This window comes from Corvus kubaryi, unplaced genomic scaffold (assembly GCF_017639235.1).
Source record: "Corvus kubaryi isolate FWS band 111438036 unplaced genomic scaffold, C.kubaryi_AGA036_p1.0 62753, whole genome shotgun sequence".
NCBI classification, from domain to species: domain Eukaryota; kingdom Metazoa; phylum Chordata; class Aves; order Passeriformes; family Corvidae; genus Corvus; species Corvus kubaryi.
The window spans coordinates 1-13,463 of NW_024581480.1; the positions used below are offsets into that span (position 1 = coordinate 1).

Here is a 13,463-nt window from a genome sequence, read left to right on the forward strand (position 1 = left end):
GGCTGCCCCCGCCCCTGGCCGTGCCCCCCCCGGGGGCCGTGCCCCCCCCCCCCCACCCCCAACCCCCCCCCTTCCCCCCCCCCCCCCCCCCCCCCGGGGCCCCCCCAGATACCTACGGCAAGGCCATGGCTCCCTACAACCACAGCAGGTGAGCCAGGCGGGAATGGGGGGTGGGGTGCTCGGGGAGGATCCTGCTGACCCCCCCGTTCCCGCTGTGCCGACAGCCGGGAGCTGGGCCCGCCCATCCCGGCCGTGAGCGAAGGGGAGTTTGAGGAGATCATGAACCGCAACCGCGCCATCTCCAGCAGCGCCATTTCCAAGGCGGTGTCCGGCGCCAGCGCAGGTACTTCCCGCATCCCTCGTGCCCCCCGTCCCGGGATGGATTCCCATTCCTGACCCCCTGCTCCGCTCCCCCAGGGGATTACAGCAACGCCATCGAGACGCTGCTCACGGCCATCGCCGTCATCAAGCAGTCGCGCGTGGCCAGCGACGAGCGGTGCCGCGTCCTCCTCTCCTCCCTCAAGGATTGCCTGCATGGAATCGAGGCCAAATCCTACAGCAGCAGCTCCAGCAGCAGCTCCAGGTATCCCCCTGGATCCAGGGAACGGGAACCTTCCCGCAGGTGAGCGACTAAGGGGTCACCCTTTGGGTTTTGCCTCCTCTTTTCCCAAAGGAAAAGACACCGATCCCGGGAGCGCTCTCCCAGCCGGTCCCGTGAGAGCAGCCGGCGGCACCGGGATCTGCTCCACAGCGACGATCGGCACGAGGATTATTTCCAGGAGCGGAGCCGGGAGCACGAGCGGCATCGGGACAGGGACAGAGACAGGGACCGGCACCACTGAGACAGGTGGGAGGCTCGGGAATCCCCTGGAGGCGTTGAGGGATGAGGGAAGGGCGCTCCGACCACTGCTCTCCTCTCCTCTCTCCTGGCAGGAATTTGGCAGGAAGTGGTTTTTAATGGACTCGTATCTCCTCACCTCGACCAGGACGCCGTGCCCGAGGCCGCTCTGCCCCATCCTGGCCCCTTTCCCGCTACCCCCAGCCCTCTCCGGGCGGGACCCCTGCCCGCACCTCGTGGCCTTGGGAACCCCCTCACTGCTGCTGCTGCTTCCTGGGGCCATCCCGCTCCGCTCCGTGGACACTCGGACCCAAAGAGAAATGGTGCTTTTACTCCATGGAGGGAGGTTTGTGAGCCCTTCCCAGCCCGGGGGGGGGAGACGGAGGGGACGGAGCCCTCCCCGTGCAGCTTGGGGGCTTGGAGATGCACAGCTCCCGATCCCGGGATCAGGAGCCATGTGCCATCCTCTGGATTGCCTGGGGACACTCCTGTCCCCATCGCCCCAGCGGGACACTGTGCCATGCTCCTTCTTTGCCCCCTCACCCTCCAGGAGCTGGGAAAAAGGGGCTGGAGCTGGGCCGGGGGTCACCCTCTCCTCTATCCCGACATTCCCCACAGCAGCATTCCCACCCAAATGGCAGTTCCGGCCTCTCCCGCAGAGCCTTCCTTGTTTTAGAGGAAGCGGAAGAGGCAGGGCAGGCTGTGACCCCCTCGTGTCCCCTCGGGATCCCAAGCAGGAGAGGGAGAGCCCAGGAGGATCGGGATGAGCCGGGACACACTGGGTGACTTCCAGGGCTGGAATCACCCCCGGGTGGGAAAAACCGAGGCCCTGGAAGTCTTTTTAAGTTGAAATAACCCAAATTCAGGAGAAACCACCCCAATTTTCCCAAGCCCCACGAGGTGGGAGCGCTCGGCGGGAGAGCTCCGGGTTTTTTTTTACTTACCGCCACAGATTTTTAGTTTCCTTCCAAATAGTGGAGGGGGGAAAAAATTCCCCCCCAAATTGCAGAGCAAATCCCTGGAAGCCCCGGCGAGGCGCCGCCCCTCCTGCTCGCAGTGATTAGATTTGTCTTTGGATAGGTTGGAATTGTGTAATAAACTCGGATGACGTTGTCAGTCTTTTATACAGCGCTCCTGTTGCCTTCCTACGGTGGGATTTGGGATAGTGAGGGATAATGGGAGGGATTTGGGGAGGTCTCTGCACCCGTTGTCCCTCACCCTCTTCCTCCTCCGATGGGCTCCTGTGCTTCCCAAAGCGGCTCTGAGGTGCTGGAAGCACCTGAGCATTCCCAGGGGGACCCACATTCCCGGGCACCAGGTAAAAATAAATATTTATTGGAAAATAGTGAATTTTTCTGGAAGGTCGTAGAAAAAAATAAGGATTCTTCATACCTTGAGCTGGCTCAAGCTCTGAGGAGTGAGGCCAGGTGGAGTGGAGAGTGGGAAAGGTGGGAGGGCTGTGTCCAGGGGGGGAGTGAGCGCAGTGGGAAGTGGGAAAAGGGAGGGATGAATCCGTGTGGCAGCAGGTCCCTTCGTGAGGCGGGAAGCAGGAAAAGCGGGAGGGATGTGTCCAGGTGGCAGCAGGTGAAACGGGCAGCGGGAAAAGTGGGATCCTCCCCCTTCCCGGGGCTGGGAAGTGAAGCTGGCAGGGGTGGCGCTTCCCTGTGTCCCCGGGCCGTGTCCTCAGTAGGGATCCGTGCTGTGGAAAAGGACAGAGACAGGGATGTGCGGGTGCCAAACCAACCTGGCAGCTCCCGCGCCGCGTCCCCCAGCTCCCGGGATGCGGCACCTGGAGAAGGAGAGCAGCGCCAGGAAGCCCAGGAGCAGCTCCAGGCCGTAGAAGAGAAGCAGGATGGCGCTCAGGAACGCTTCCAGGCGCAGGGAATACGTCTGGAGCAGCAGGTAGTACACGGCCAGCACGGCCGCCGGCACCGTAAGTGCCAGGCTGAGGGACAGCGGCACCTTCCGCTCGCACAGGTTCCCCTTGGAGCCTGTGGAACACAGGGTGGGATCAGATCACGGAAATCACGGAGGGTTTTGGGTGGGGAGGGAAATTAAACACCCCGTTCCCGTGGGCAGGGACGGGTTTCAGGGGTGTCCCAGGACTCTGCACTCCCTGTGGAGCCTCTGGAATTCGGGCGGACTCACCGAAGAAGATGCGCGTGGCCTCAATGCCGAGGTAGAGGAGGAGCAGCACCACGTCCACCACCAAGTTGGAGACGGGATAGGGCAGGAGCAGCACTGCAGGAAAGGCACCGCCCTCAGCACCACATCCCTGCCCATCCCGCCGGGATCGGGAAGAGCTCTGGAGAGAAACACTCACCTTTGTACACGAACACGAACGCTTCCAGGAGGAAATATGTGGCGCAGTACCAGCCGTTGAGGAAGAGCAGGACCTGCAGCGGAGCCGAGGAGCGATGGCGGCCTGAGGGGACACGGGACGGCCGTGAGGGGGGGGGCGCACGGGGCGGCCATGGCAGCGCGGTCTCCCGAGCCCTGCAGCGCCTTGGGCCCCCCCCAGCCCCTTTCCCAGCGCCGCTCCCAGCCCGGGTTCCTGCCGGTACCCCCCGTGCTCTCCGGAATTCCCCGTTTCACCCCCCAGTCCCGCTCCCACCCCTGGGCGCCATCTTCCATCTCCATGGGAACCGCCGCCGCCGCGCTCGTCCGCACGGGGGCGCTGCGGGCGCGGAGCCGCTCCATCCCCTCCTCGTCTCGCGATGCTTTGGCAGCGCGCGCGCGCGCGCCGCCGCTCTACCCGCACCTCTCTATGGTCGGAGGACTGATCGCCGACGCGCCGGTTCGCGTCCCCGTCCCTCCAAACCACGCCCCCTCCGATCCATTGGGATAAGAATCCCACACTGGAAGACGGGAATATCCCCGTTTTGCGGCTGCAAGCGCAGCGCTGAGCTGGGTTACGACATAAGGATGTTGGGAGTGCAGCCGTGACAGTGGGTGGGCACAAAAAGCCGGCAGCCTCTGGAAAACACATCCGATTTATTCCTTTGGGGTTTCCAGAAACATTCCAGTCCCAACTGAGGCTGTGGCGCTGAAACGCAGGGATGCCCCACAAGCCTCCCACTGACTCCCAAAATCCCAAGGACTGCTCCCCAGAGGAAGGATGAGCCAGAGCCGACCCTAACAGAGCCTGTGGGGTGCAAAGAGACTCCAGGGGATTCTGGGGATCCATCAGCCACGGAAGTGGGCAAATTCCTTGCGGAGCCAGAGTGAATCCTGGTAGAAGAGGGGGTCTCCCAGATGCACAGCTGTCCGCTTGTAGAAGTAGCAGTAGAGCACGGCCGCTGCAGGGAATTTGGGGATGAGAGAGGGCCCCCCGCACCCCCAAAGGGTGCGGGATCCCACCCCAATCCCGGGAGTCCTTACCCAGCCTCTGGAAAACGAACAGGGTCTGGAGGCCTTCAGTCCAGATGAAGCGGCCGGAGTCGCGCCAGCGCAGGTTCTGAGGGGGTTGGAAAGCCGGGAATAACCCCTGGAGCAGTTTTGGGGAGCCCCCCACCAAGACCCATCACCCCATTCCAAAGGTTCTGAGCAGGATGGAGGGACATCAAGCCAGGAATAACACCTGGAGAAGTTTGGGAAGCTCCCTACCGCAAAGGTTAAGCAGCTCAGGGGATTTAGGCACTGAGCCAGGACCTATTCCGGCTTCAGACTGCAGATCCCTGCAAATCCCTGCAAATCCCCTGCCCGGATGGCGTGGGCAGCACTGGAACAGCTGCTGTGGCTCCTGACCCCCCAAAACATTCCCCGTGCTCCAGGGCAGCAGGATGGGGGCAACTCCAGGAGGTGTCCTGGGGATGGGAACTGCTCCACTGGGAAGGAGCCAGGAAGGAGTTTATTTGGGAAAGAAAAGGGGGAGAGGCTGCCAGGACAGACCCAGGAGCCTGGACAGCCCTTGGAGCAGTGGGAAGGGAGGGGCCTGCCCCCAGGTACAGGGATTAATCCCAGAAGAATCAGGAGCTGCTAGCACAGGCTTTCCCTGGGGAAGGTGGATTTTCTGATGGGTCACAGCCCTTAGGGAATGAGCTGGGATTTTCTGATGGGTCACAGCCCTTGGGGAATGAGCTGGGATGGGGCTGGGATTGGGCAGGACCCTTCCAGCCTGATGCCAACCACGGGGTCATGGAATGGGACACCTTCTGTGGGGAGACGGTGAGAAAGGACTGCGGGAAGCCGGGGGTCAGGGAAAAATCCCTTCGGAGAATCCAGCAGCTGTGCCCACCCCATCCTACCATAATCCAGATGTGGAAGGAGATGCTGAGCGCCAGGTAGGCTGCGGAGAGCAGGATGGTTCCCTTGAACTTATGGAAGAGGAGGTTGACCAATCCTGCCTGGAAAACGTAGGTGTTGAAGAACATGAGGAAGACGATGATGACATTGAAGACGATGGCAATGTCCTGGATGCTGCCGGGAAAACAGAGGGATTTTGGGGTCCTGGATCTCCCAGACCTGCTGCCCCACCTTCCCGGCACTCACATGAACAGGACGAGCTGCACGGCCGGAGCCGTGCGGAGCAGCTCCGAGAAGGAATTCACGAAGAGGTCGTAGGAGAGCAGCAGGAACTGCAGGAACAGCACCAGGCTGTAGTTGCTGGGCTGGAGCATCCTCCTTCCTGGGGCTCGGAGCCCTCAGCCCCAGCATTCCCAACGGATCATGGCGCTGCGGGGGGGGCTCAGCGGGGCCTCTCCCGACACCCCGGACCTGCAGGGAAGGCACAGGGATTGGGATGGATCCCAGGAACCAGGAAAACCCAACGAGCCGTGTGCTCTCTCTCCTGCCCAGTTCGGTCTCTTCCTTCCCCCTCAAATCCACCCCAATCCCCACGTGAGGAAATCCAGGGATGAGGGAGACGTGCAGTCCCAAGGAGCAGTATCCAGGCAGGTTATTCCTGGCCGTTCCCAGCTCCATGGGCAGTTCAGAGCAGGTTTGGGCATGTCCTGCTCGAGGGACGGGGAGAGGAGTGAGGAGACAGACACGAATTTTTGGACACGGGAGCAGGTACAGTCTCCTCGTGGCACACATATCCCAGGGGAACAGACCCCCCCTGGAACATCCTGGCTGGAAAGGGACGGAGGGAACAGGGCTGCGCCGGGGGCTGAATTCCGTGAGGGAGAGACACGGAGCTGGACGGGGGGAAATGGGCTAGAAAGGGATGGAAAGTGTCTGGAAATGGGAGGAAGGGGGCTGGATACGGAGAGGGGAAGAACTGAACGGGGCGGGGGGAAGGGCTGGAATTGGGGGGGAAGAGAAGCTGGACATGGGAGCGGGAAACGGATGGACACAAGGGGGGGGAAAGGGCTGGGAACGGGGGGGGAAGACCTGAACGGGGAGGGAAGAGGTGGTCATGGAGAAAAGGGCTGGATACGGAGGAGAAAAGGGCTGGATACGGAGGAGAAAAGGGCTGGGTATGGGAAATAAGGGGTCACTCTCTGCCCCCCCCGGACTCCGCGTCACTCCCCCGCTTCCCACAGCCACCACTGCAGAGCCCCCGAGCCCCCTCTCGCCGCCCTCTCCCCCGTCCCTGACACCCACCCCGCTCCCGGGGTCGCCCCCCCGATACGCCCAAACCCCTCTGGGTGCCGAGGGTCCCGGTCCCGGTGGGTCCCCGCCGCGCCCCCCCGCCCCGGGCGCTCACCCGCCACCGCCATCTTGGTCCCCATGGCAACTGCCGCCGGAGCCGGAAGTCAGGGCGGAAGCGGAAGCTGGAGGACCCGCGGGGGCCGCTCTGGCCGCCGCTCCCCTCGGTGGTGGCACATTGGAGCGGGCGGGGAAACCATAGAGATGAGCGGGCAGAGCGGCGCCCGCCAAGATGGCGGCGCCCAATGAGGAGGAGGGGGCGGAGGGGCCCAGGTACGGCCCCGGGGTTGGGGCGGGAGGTGGGGGGCGGCTCCGGGATCGGGAAGGGCCGAGGGACTTCCTGGTCTGGGGTTTGGGTGGCGTCGGGGCCGGGCGCTGTGTCCCCAGGTCCAGGGGAGCCTCAGGTTTGGGGGAGCTGTGGAGCCATGTGTTGCCAGATTTCGGGGAGCCATGGCACCCAGTGTCCCAGATTTGGGAGATCCATGAGTCTCTGTGTCCCAGATTTCGGGGAACCATAGGGCCCCGTGTCTCCACCCTTTTCCTGTGTCTATGTCCCGCGAGGCAGCTGATTTGAGGGTGTCGGGACATCCCCCGCCCTCGGAGGGGACAGAAATACCCATTTCTGGGGGCACATGCAAATCACATGCAAATCGCATGCAAATGAGTGCGGCCGGGTTCCTGCCAGGGGGACCATGACAGGTGACACCGGGAGCCCCTCGCTGCCATTCCCTGGGCTGCTGTGCCCGGGAATTCGGCTCTGCATGACCTGTCCCACCCCTGCTCTCCTTCCCAGTCCAGGCCACAGCTGGACTCTGGTCATCCCCTCAGGGTTCCCAGTTCCCCTTTCCGTGGCTCCTCCTGGAGATGTCGGAGAGCCCCAACAGGCACCTCAGTCATCCCCAGGTGCCACCATCCTGGATCCATCCCTGCCCACCATTCCCAGGCTGGGAAGCAGTTGGGGCACCATCCGTGGCTGGGAAGCAGCTCCATGCCTGTCACCTTTCCCAGACTGGGAAACAGCTGCCCCCCTACACCCTACTGGGGCTCCCAGTTCCCCTTTCCGTGGCTCCTCCCCGGGACTGCATCCGGAGCTTGAGCCGGCTCCTCGCTCGCCCACAGGTGCCACCACCGCTCCACGGCCATGCTGGACGTGCCCTTCCTGCCCTTCTGCGCCTTCCTGGGAACGCTGGGATTGCTCTGCGTGGCCATGGTGGGCACCTGGTGCCAGCACTGGCGCGGGGGCTTTTCCCTGGACGGCAGCTCCCGGACATTCAACTGGCACCCGGTGCTGATGGTGACGGGATTGGTGGTGCTCTACGGCGCAGGTGAGCTCAGGGAGCGTGGGGATCCCGGCATGGCTCCTTCCTCACCTTTTTTCCCCCCCCCACAGCCGCCCTGGTTTACCGCATTCCCAACACCTGGAGCGGCCCCAAGCTTCCCTGGAAGGTGCTGCACGGCAGCTTGGCTTTGGGAGCGTTCATCCTGACCGTGCTGGGGCTGGCAGCCGTGTTCTGCTTCCATAATTCCCAAGGGACGCCCAACATGTACTCGCTGCACAGCTGGATGGGGCTGGGAACTGTCTTGCTCTTCTCCTGCCAGGTGGGAGAGCCTCCCTAGATCCCCCAAACCCTCCAGCATCCTGAGTTTTCCAGCCTCACCTTCTCTTCCTGCAGTGGGCGGCGGGTTTTGGAGCATTCCTGCTTCCCTGGGCTCCTGCCTGGCTCCGGGCACTCTACAAGCCCATCCATGTTTTCTTCGGCTCCACCATCCTCTTGTTGTCCGTGGCTTCCTGTGCGTCAGGAATCAACGAGAAGCTTTTCTTCAGCCTGTGAGAGTCGGGGGGGGGGCTCGGGAAGATTCCCCACAGGGAAAGGGGAGCTCGGCATGGGGATTTGGGCTGGATTTGGGAGCGGCCAGCTCGGAGCAAAGGGAACTGAGCGCTTCCTCCCTCAGGTGTGTGGGTCCCTGCACACTTCCCTGCAGGCTTAGGGGGGTTTTGGGTAACGTCCAGAACATTCCCAGCCCTTCTTCCCCGCTCCAGGAAGAACGGGACCACGGCGTACAAGCTCCTGCCGGCTGAGGCTGTGTTTGCCAACACCCTGGGGCTCCTCATCCTCATTTTTGGGGTGCTGGTGGTGGCTGCCCTGGCCAGGCCCAGCTGGAAGCGCCCGGATTCCGACTCCCCGGACTCCCGCCAGGTACGGGATGCGCTGGGTGGATTTGGGAAGCCGGACTGGGAAGCTGCCCCCCCCCAGCACAGCCCCGAGGGTGGGGAAGGATTGAGGCTCATCCCTGTATCCCACAGCCCCTGCTCTCCAGCGAGCGCTGATCCCAGGGATCTGCCAGCACTCCCAAGCTGCATCCTTGTGCCTCCACGTGCCAGCTCCTGCCTGGATCCCGGGCCATGCCAAACCCCAGCCCTTCCCAGTGCCATCCCTCATTGCTGCAGCTGGAGCTGCCGGAGCCTCGCTGGGACGAAGAGGAGCATCCGTATCACTCCCACTCCAGAGGATCCGGCTCAGGGTGGAGCCACTCAGGGATCTCACGGACATGGAATAAAGCACTGGCTTCCGCAGGGCTCCGGCACTCAAATCCCTGGGGACAAGGGAGGGCCTGGGAGCTGGGCTGGGAGAGGTGGGAGCTTGGGAGCCAAGCCAAGCTGCTCCTTCCAAGGGCTTGTCCTCACTGGTGCCCTGGGGACACGGGACAGCTCCCTGTGGTCACCCCACGGGATTTGGGATCATGCTCTGCCCCGTCCCTGCTTCTCCTTTGTCCCTTTCCTAGGATCCCCCCCCCAGACCCCGTGCCCAGAGCCATGTGAGCCCTGTGGTTTCCCCTCCACACCCCAGGCTTCCTTCCTCTCCCTAAGTCACAGGATCCCTGTTCCCATCTCCCTTCCCAGCTTGGAGCAACAGCGGGCACCCCCACACCCCCAAATTCCACCATCCCGCCGCTCCCAGCCAGCATGGGGAACACGAAGGATTTTTGGGATACACTTCCTGGTCACCAGAGTGGGGTTATGGGGGGCCACGTCCCAAGGTTTATTGGGAAACACGTCCTTGAAGGAACCCCAAGGGTTATTGGGATACGCTTCCCAGTCACGTGGGGTGCCATGAGGGTTTATTGGGATACACGCCTCTATCCCCACGAAGGGACACAGATTTTTTGGGATACGCATCCCTGTCATCAGTGGGGGGCCTCCAGGGGGTCCCGCAGCCCCTCCAGCACTGCTCCCAGCACTGCTGCAACTGCCACAGCCCCGGGATCGAGCTGCTCCAGCCGGGATGAGCGGATGTAGCTGGCTCTGCCTGCCCCGGCCTCCATGTGCCTGGTGGCCTCCGCTGCCGCCTCCGCGCTCTGCCAGGGAAAACAGGGTGTTTTCCAGGGTAACAGCAGGGATTCCCATCCAATTTTCCCACCATCTCAGCTCCCAGCTCTCCATACCTGAACAGCAGCTGCCAGCACCCGGAGCGGGTCGGCACCGGGACTGCGCAGGGCATGCAGAGCCTGCGCGGCTGCACACAGCGAATCCAGCTGGGAAAAGCGGGAATCAGGCTGGGAGTCGGTGCTGAGGCCAGGTGGGAACTCCCTGGAATCCTCCTGGAAGCCTTCCTGGCTCCCGGGCTCTCCCGGCACTCACCATTGTCCGGTCTCCTGGCGCGGCTCCTCCATACCTGTGCGGGATGCAGGGAAATTCAGGGGGGATTGGGATTCCCAGGGGGGATTGGGATTCCACAGCCCCCGGCACTGACCTCTGCATGGCCTCAATCCCGGCGTCCATGGCATCAGCCCATGCCGGGGACTCGCTGCGGCCCTGCAGGCTCCGGGCGGCCGCCGTCAGGAAGAGCCCATAGAGCTTTGGGAATACCATCAATCCCATCCTGGCAACACGGCCCCTTCCCATTCCCATTCCCATTCCCACTCACCACTCCAGAGGAGCCTCCCATCTGCTCCAGCAGCACATCAGCCAGGGCGGAGAGCAGCTGGGCCGGGGCGGCCGGAGGCGGCCGGGAGCGCATCCATTCCCGGATGGCTGTGGGGATGGAAGGGACAACAGGATGGGGGTGGCCCTGGAGTCCCCTGTCCCTCGTGGGGACAAGCAGGGACAGCCCTCAGTGGCACTGGATGCAGAGACATTCCAGGATACAATTCTAGGAAGGAGCACCCCAGGCTTCCTTAATCCCAAGAAGGGATGTCCTGGGGAACTGCCCGCTCCCAGGAGGTGCCATGGGGATACAATTCCCTGGATAACGGCCCCCACACCCACCTTGGGCTGCCCGGGCGTGCGTGTGGCCGCAGTCCCCGTCACCAGCTCCCCGATCCAGCTCGTTGAGCTTATCCTGGATATCCAGCAAGGTGCTGCACACCCGCTCCAGCACCCGCTGCACCCGCACCGTGCCAGGTCCTGCAGAGAGGAGATGCATCCCTGCACGTTCCCAAGGGAAACTGAGGCACGGGGCGGGGGGGTGGGGTGTGTGACAAGGGACGGGAGCTCTGTACCAATTCCAGGCTCATCCTGTGGCTTCCTGGGTCCCTCCATCGGTGCTGGCACCTCCTCTCTCCGGGTGGTTGCCGGTCCCGTGGGAACGTTGGGCCATGCCATGGCCGTGGTCTTGGCGTCTGGAAGAGCCAGAGGCATGTGGCGGCTCAGGATGCCATTGGATCCTTACTGGCACATCCAGCAGCCAGGAATTCCACTCCCAGACATCCCACTGACCTCGTGTCCCGTCACCCAGCACCTGGCAACGCCCGTGCCCCAATCCCAGGCCACATTCCCACTGGGAACTCACCGATCAGCCCCACCAGCTCCTCGTCCACCCGCATGAGGGTGAGGGACACTCCGGCCATTTCCAGCGCCGTCATGAAGGATCCCACCAAGGCCCGGGCGATGCGGATCTCTCGGCTCTCTGTGGGATCCAGGAGCGAGGCGGGGGAATTCCAGAGCGGAATTCCAGAGCAGCTGGAGCCAGGGAATGGGATCCCAAGCTCCCCCCTGCACTCACCCAGGCAGCGCACAGCAGCTCCAGCCACAATTCCCAGCTCCAGGCAGGACAATCCACCCAGGTTGTTTACCACGAGCACCACGGAGGATCCTGCAGGATGGGTGGCAGGATGAGACTGGGATCCGGAGGATTTGGGGGAGCACGGAGGGGCCGGGGGGGCTCACCAGGGGTCAGGGACAGGTGGGAAGAGTTGGATGGATCCATCATGTGCTCCAGCATCGTCTCCACAGCCTTATCCGCTGGCAGCACCTGGAGGGAACACAGAGCAGGGGAAGAGCAGAGTGCGGAGGTCTGGGAATAGGGGGGATCTGGGAATGGGGAGGAAGCAGCAGAATTGCCTCCTCACCTTCATCCTGCGCACTCCAGCCTCGCCGTGGATCCCTGTGGAGACAGGGCCGCGTCACATCCCAACCCTGGTGATGCCTCCCCAGGGGGGACAGGGGTATTCAGACCCTCCGGGGATCCGAGGGGGACGCGGAGGGGCTGCTCCTCACCCAGCCCCAGCTCCATCTCGTCCTCAGCCAGCTGGAACGAGGGCTTGGATCCCGGGATGCTGCAGGGAGACAGGCTGAGACCCAGGGTACCTGTGCAGGTGGGAATGCTCCGTTAAACCCGGGGGGAATTTCGGGATTCAGGGGCTGGGGGACACAGGACAGCATTCCCACAGGATAACGCAACGCACCCACGGCTTTGGCAGCCGCCGTCACCTTCTCCACGATCTCATCCAAGCTCGCTCCCGCCTCGGCCAGAGCTCCCGCCACCTGCCCCGGGCAGAGCGGGTGAGCGACCCGCCAGAACTCCCCAAATCCCCACAAAGGATCCCGGCAGGACCTTGTGGATGAGGACGGTGCCGCAGATCCCGCGGCGGCCGGCTTTCCCCGGCGTGGTGAAGGCGCAGTCGTCGCCCACCACCACCATCTGCACGTTGGCCCCCTCAGCCCGCGCCCGCTCCAGGGCCATCCCGAAATTCAGCCGGTCCCCGGTGTAGTTCTTCACGATCAGGAGGATCCCAGCTGCGGATGCATGTGGAGGCAACGGGAATGATGCAGCACTGGAGGGGGGGACCCCAAAGCTCCAGGCCGGTGTGTTCCCAACCTGCTCCGGCCTGTGCCACGGCCCGGATGGCCGCCAGGACACTGCCCACGGATGGGGATGCGAACACGGCTCCGGCCACCACTCCAGTCAGCATTCCCTTCCCGACGTAGCCTGTGGAGCGGGAGGCGGGCTCGGAACCGTGGCCGTGGGGGGGGGGATACAGGTGGGGCCGGGGGGTCTCACCTGCGTGCGCGGGCTCGTGGCCGGATCCCCCTCCGGACAGCAGGGCCACACGGCCACGGATGGCTGGCAGGTCATCCCGAAGGACCACCCGGTGTCCCTGGAGCAGCCGGAGCCCGGGATTGCAGGCCACCAGCCCAGCCAGAGCATCGTCGGCACAGCCGGACACGGTCGTCACCAGTTTTTTGGAGACCTGGGGGGAAAACAGGGGGCGGTGGGATAGGAAAAGGAGGAATGCCAACCCCACAGGAATGACAACCCCCCCCGCTCCAGGCTCACCTCCATGGGAGCGGAGCGCAGCACTCGGATCCGAGAATGGGATCTGTCCAGAGAGAGGGCAAGGTCCAGGCTGGAAGGGACAGCGGTCCGGAGAGGCGGGGCTGGGAAGGGAGTGGGGTGAGATGGGAGTGTCTGGTGGGAACGGGGAGCTGGCGTTGGTGTTGTCCCCAAATAGGGACACCCCCCCCCCCAGGCAGGGAGCGCCTTGTGGGATGGGAAATCAGGGAGAGACCACCTCCAAATAGGGACGCCTCTGTTTTGTGATGGGGGGACTCCCACCTTCAGGGATCTCCTCTCAGCGCAGGCCCTGGACGGATCCACGCTCCCCCCTCACAGTGGGGACCCCCCGCCCCAGGTTTCGCGGGGCACAGAGCTGCGGGGAGCTGGGAGGGGGCTGCATCCTCCCAAGCGGGGCCCTCCCTTCGGGGGATCAGCGCGGATCCCGCGGGTTTTGGGGGCGATCCCCCGCGCATCCC

General features: G+C 63.7%; 5 protein-coding genes across 7 annotated transcripts; 2 read left to right on the top strand and 3 right to left on the bottom strand.

The window, feature by feature from the left end:
• Positions 1–104: 104 nt before the first annotated feature.
• LOC121672546 (cleavage and polyadenylation specificity factor subunit 7-like) lies at positions 105–1,962 on the top strand. The gene is made up of 5 exons (XM_042045231.1): positions 105–148; positions 225–343; positions 418–583; positions 674–847; positions 934–1,962. Exons 1-4 carry the CDS (start codon positions 126–128, stop codon positions 840–842), a joined length of 477 nt encoding a protein of 158 aa, XP_041901165.1. The 5' UTR covers positions 105–125; the 3' UTR covers positions 843–847; positions 934–1,962.
• A 191-nt stretch (positions 1,963–2,153) lies between these two features.
• On the bottom strand, positions 2,154–3,715 carry LOC121672547 (transmembrane protein 216-like). The gene is made up of 5 exons (XM_042045232.1): positions 3,453–3,715; positions 3,162–3,263; positions 2,987–3,079; positions 2,628–2,829; positions 2,154–2,537 (listed from the first exon to the last, which is right to left on the bottom strand). Exons 1-5 carry the CDS (start codon positions 3,463–3,465, stop codon positions 2,522–2,524), a joined length of 426 nt encoding a protein of 141 aa, XP_041901166.1. The 5' UTR covers positions 3,466–3,715; the 3' UTR covers positions 2,154–2,521.
• A 97-nt stretch (positions 3,716–3,812) lies between these two features.
• LOC121672545 (transmembrane protein 138-like) lies at positions 3,813–5,457 on the bottom strand. The gene is made up of 4 exons (XM_042045230.1): positions 5,330–5,457; positions 5,086–5,257; positions 4,220–4,295; positions 3,813–4,137 (listed from the first exon to the last, which is right to left on the bottom strand). Exons 1-4 carry the CDS (start codon positions 5,455–5,457, stop codon positions 4,025–4,027), a joined length of 489 nt encoding a protein of 162 aa, XP_041901164.1. The 3' UTR covers positions 3,813–4,024.
• A 96-nt stretch (positions 5,458–5,553) lies between these two features.
• On the top strand, positions 5,554–9,008 carry LOC121672544 (cytochrome b ascorbate-dependent protein 3-like). Of its 2 annotated transcripts, none has more exons than XM_042045227.1 (6): positions 5,554–5,851; positions 7,550–7,755; positions 7,821–8,029; positions 8,104–8,258; positions 8,472–8,628; positions 8,736–9,008. In XM_042045227.1, exons 1-6 carry the CDS (start codon positions 5,694–5,696, stop codon positions 8,757–8,759), a joined length of 909 nt encoding a protein of 302 aa, XP_041901161.1. In that variant the 5' UTR covers positions 5,554–5,693; the 3' UTR covers positions 8,760–9,008. The 2 variants fall into 2 exon arrangements, with proteins under 2 accessions (XP_041901161.1, XP_041901163.1); XM_042045229.1 differs by lacking the exon at positions 5,554–5,851 and adding an exon at positions 6,618–6,703.
• Positions 9,009–9,442: 434 nt separating this feature from the next.
• Positions 9,443–13,460, bottom strand: LOC121672540 (triokinase/FMN cyclase-like). Of its 2 annotated transcripts, XM_042045218.1 has the most exons (18): positions 13,267–13,460; positions 12,988–13,088; positions 12,712–12,901; positions 12,529–12,639; positions 12,265–12,446; positions 12,116–12,194; positions 11,928–12,017; positions 11,780–11,814; positions 11,598–11,682; positions 11,434–11,523; positions 11,221–11,337; positions 10,931–11,050; positions 10,698–10,835; positions 10,357–10,463; positions 10,183–10,286; positions 10,071–10,104; positions 9,875–9,964; positions 9,443–9,787 (listed from the first exon to the last, which is right to left on the bottom strand). In XM_042045218.1, the coding sequence occupies exons 2-18, from the start codon at positions 12,991–12,993 to the stop codon at positions 9,617–9,619; spliced, it is 1,749 nt and encodes a 582-aa protein (XP_041901152.1). In that variant the 5' UTR covers positions 12,994–13,088; positions 13,267–13,460; the 3' UTR covers positions 9,443–9,616. The 2 variants fall into 2 exon arrangements, with proteins under 2 accessions (XP_041901152.1, XP_041901154.1); XM_042045220.1 differs by lacking the exon at positions 13,267–13,460 and having other exon boundaries at positions 12,988–13,100.
• Positions 13,461–13,463: the final 3 nt, after the last annotated feature.

Bases quoted from the DNA above. Each gene is read 5' to 3' on its own strand.
- LOC121672546 (XM_042045231.1), top strand. From the start codon at position 126: ATGGCTCCCTACAACCACAGCAG. The intron at 149-224 runs GTGAGCCAGGCG...CTGTGCCGACAG, and splicing joins GCTCCCTACAACCACAGCAG to CCGGGAGCTGGGCCCGCCCA. The intron at 584-673 runs GTATCCCCCTGG...CTTTTCCCAAAG, and splicing joins AGCTCCAGCAGCAGCTCCAG to GAAAAGACACCGATCCCGGG.
- LOC121672547 (XM_042045232.1), bottom strand. The intron at 3,080-3,161 runs GTGAGTGTTTCT...CCTTTCCTGCAG, and splicing joins GTTCGTGTTCGTGTACAAAG to TGCTGCTCCTGCCCTATCCC. The intron at 2,830-2,986 runs GTGAGTCCGCCC...TGTGTTCCACAG, and splicing joins GGCCACGCGCATCTTCTTCG to GCTCCAAGGGGAACCTGTGC.
- LOC121672545 (XM_042045230.1), bottom strand. From the start codon at position 5,457: ATGCTCCAGCCCAGCAACTACAGCCTGGTGCTGTTCCTGCAGTTCCTG. The intron at 4,296-5,085 runs GTAGGATGGGGT...CAACCCCCTCAG, and splicing joins CCTTCCACATCTGGATTATG to AACCTGCGCTGGCGCGACTC. The intron at 4,138-4,219 runs GTAAGGACTCCC...AATTCCCTGCAG, and splicing joins GTTCGTTTTCCAGAGGCTGG to CGGCCGTGCTCTACTGCTAC.
- LOC121672544 (XM_042045227.1), top strand. From the start codon at position 5,694: ATGAGGGAGACGTGCAGTCCCAAGGAGCAGTATCCAGGCAGGTTATTC. The intron at 7,756-7,820 runs GTGAGCTCAGGG...CCCCCCCCACAG, and splicing joins GGTGGTGCTCTACGGCGCAG to CCGCCCTGGTTTACCGCATT. The intron at 8,259-8,471 runs GTGAGAGTCGGG...TCCCCGCTCCAG, and splicing joins GAGAAGCTTTTCTTCAGCCT to GAAGAACGGGACCACGGCGT.
- LOC121672540 (XM_042045218.1), bottom strand. The intron at 12,447-12,528 runs GTTGGGAACACA...ATGCATCCGCAG, and splicing joins CGTGGCACAGGCCGGAGCAG to CTGGGATCCTCCTGATCGTG. The intron at 12,195-12,264 runs GTCCTGCCGGGA...TGCCCGGGGCAG, and splicing joins GCACCGTCCTCATCCACAAG to GTGGCGGGAGCTCTGGCCGA.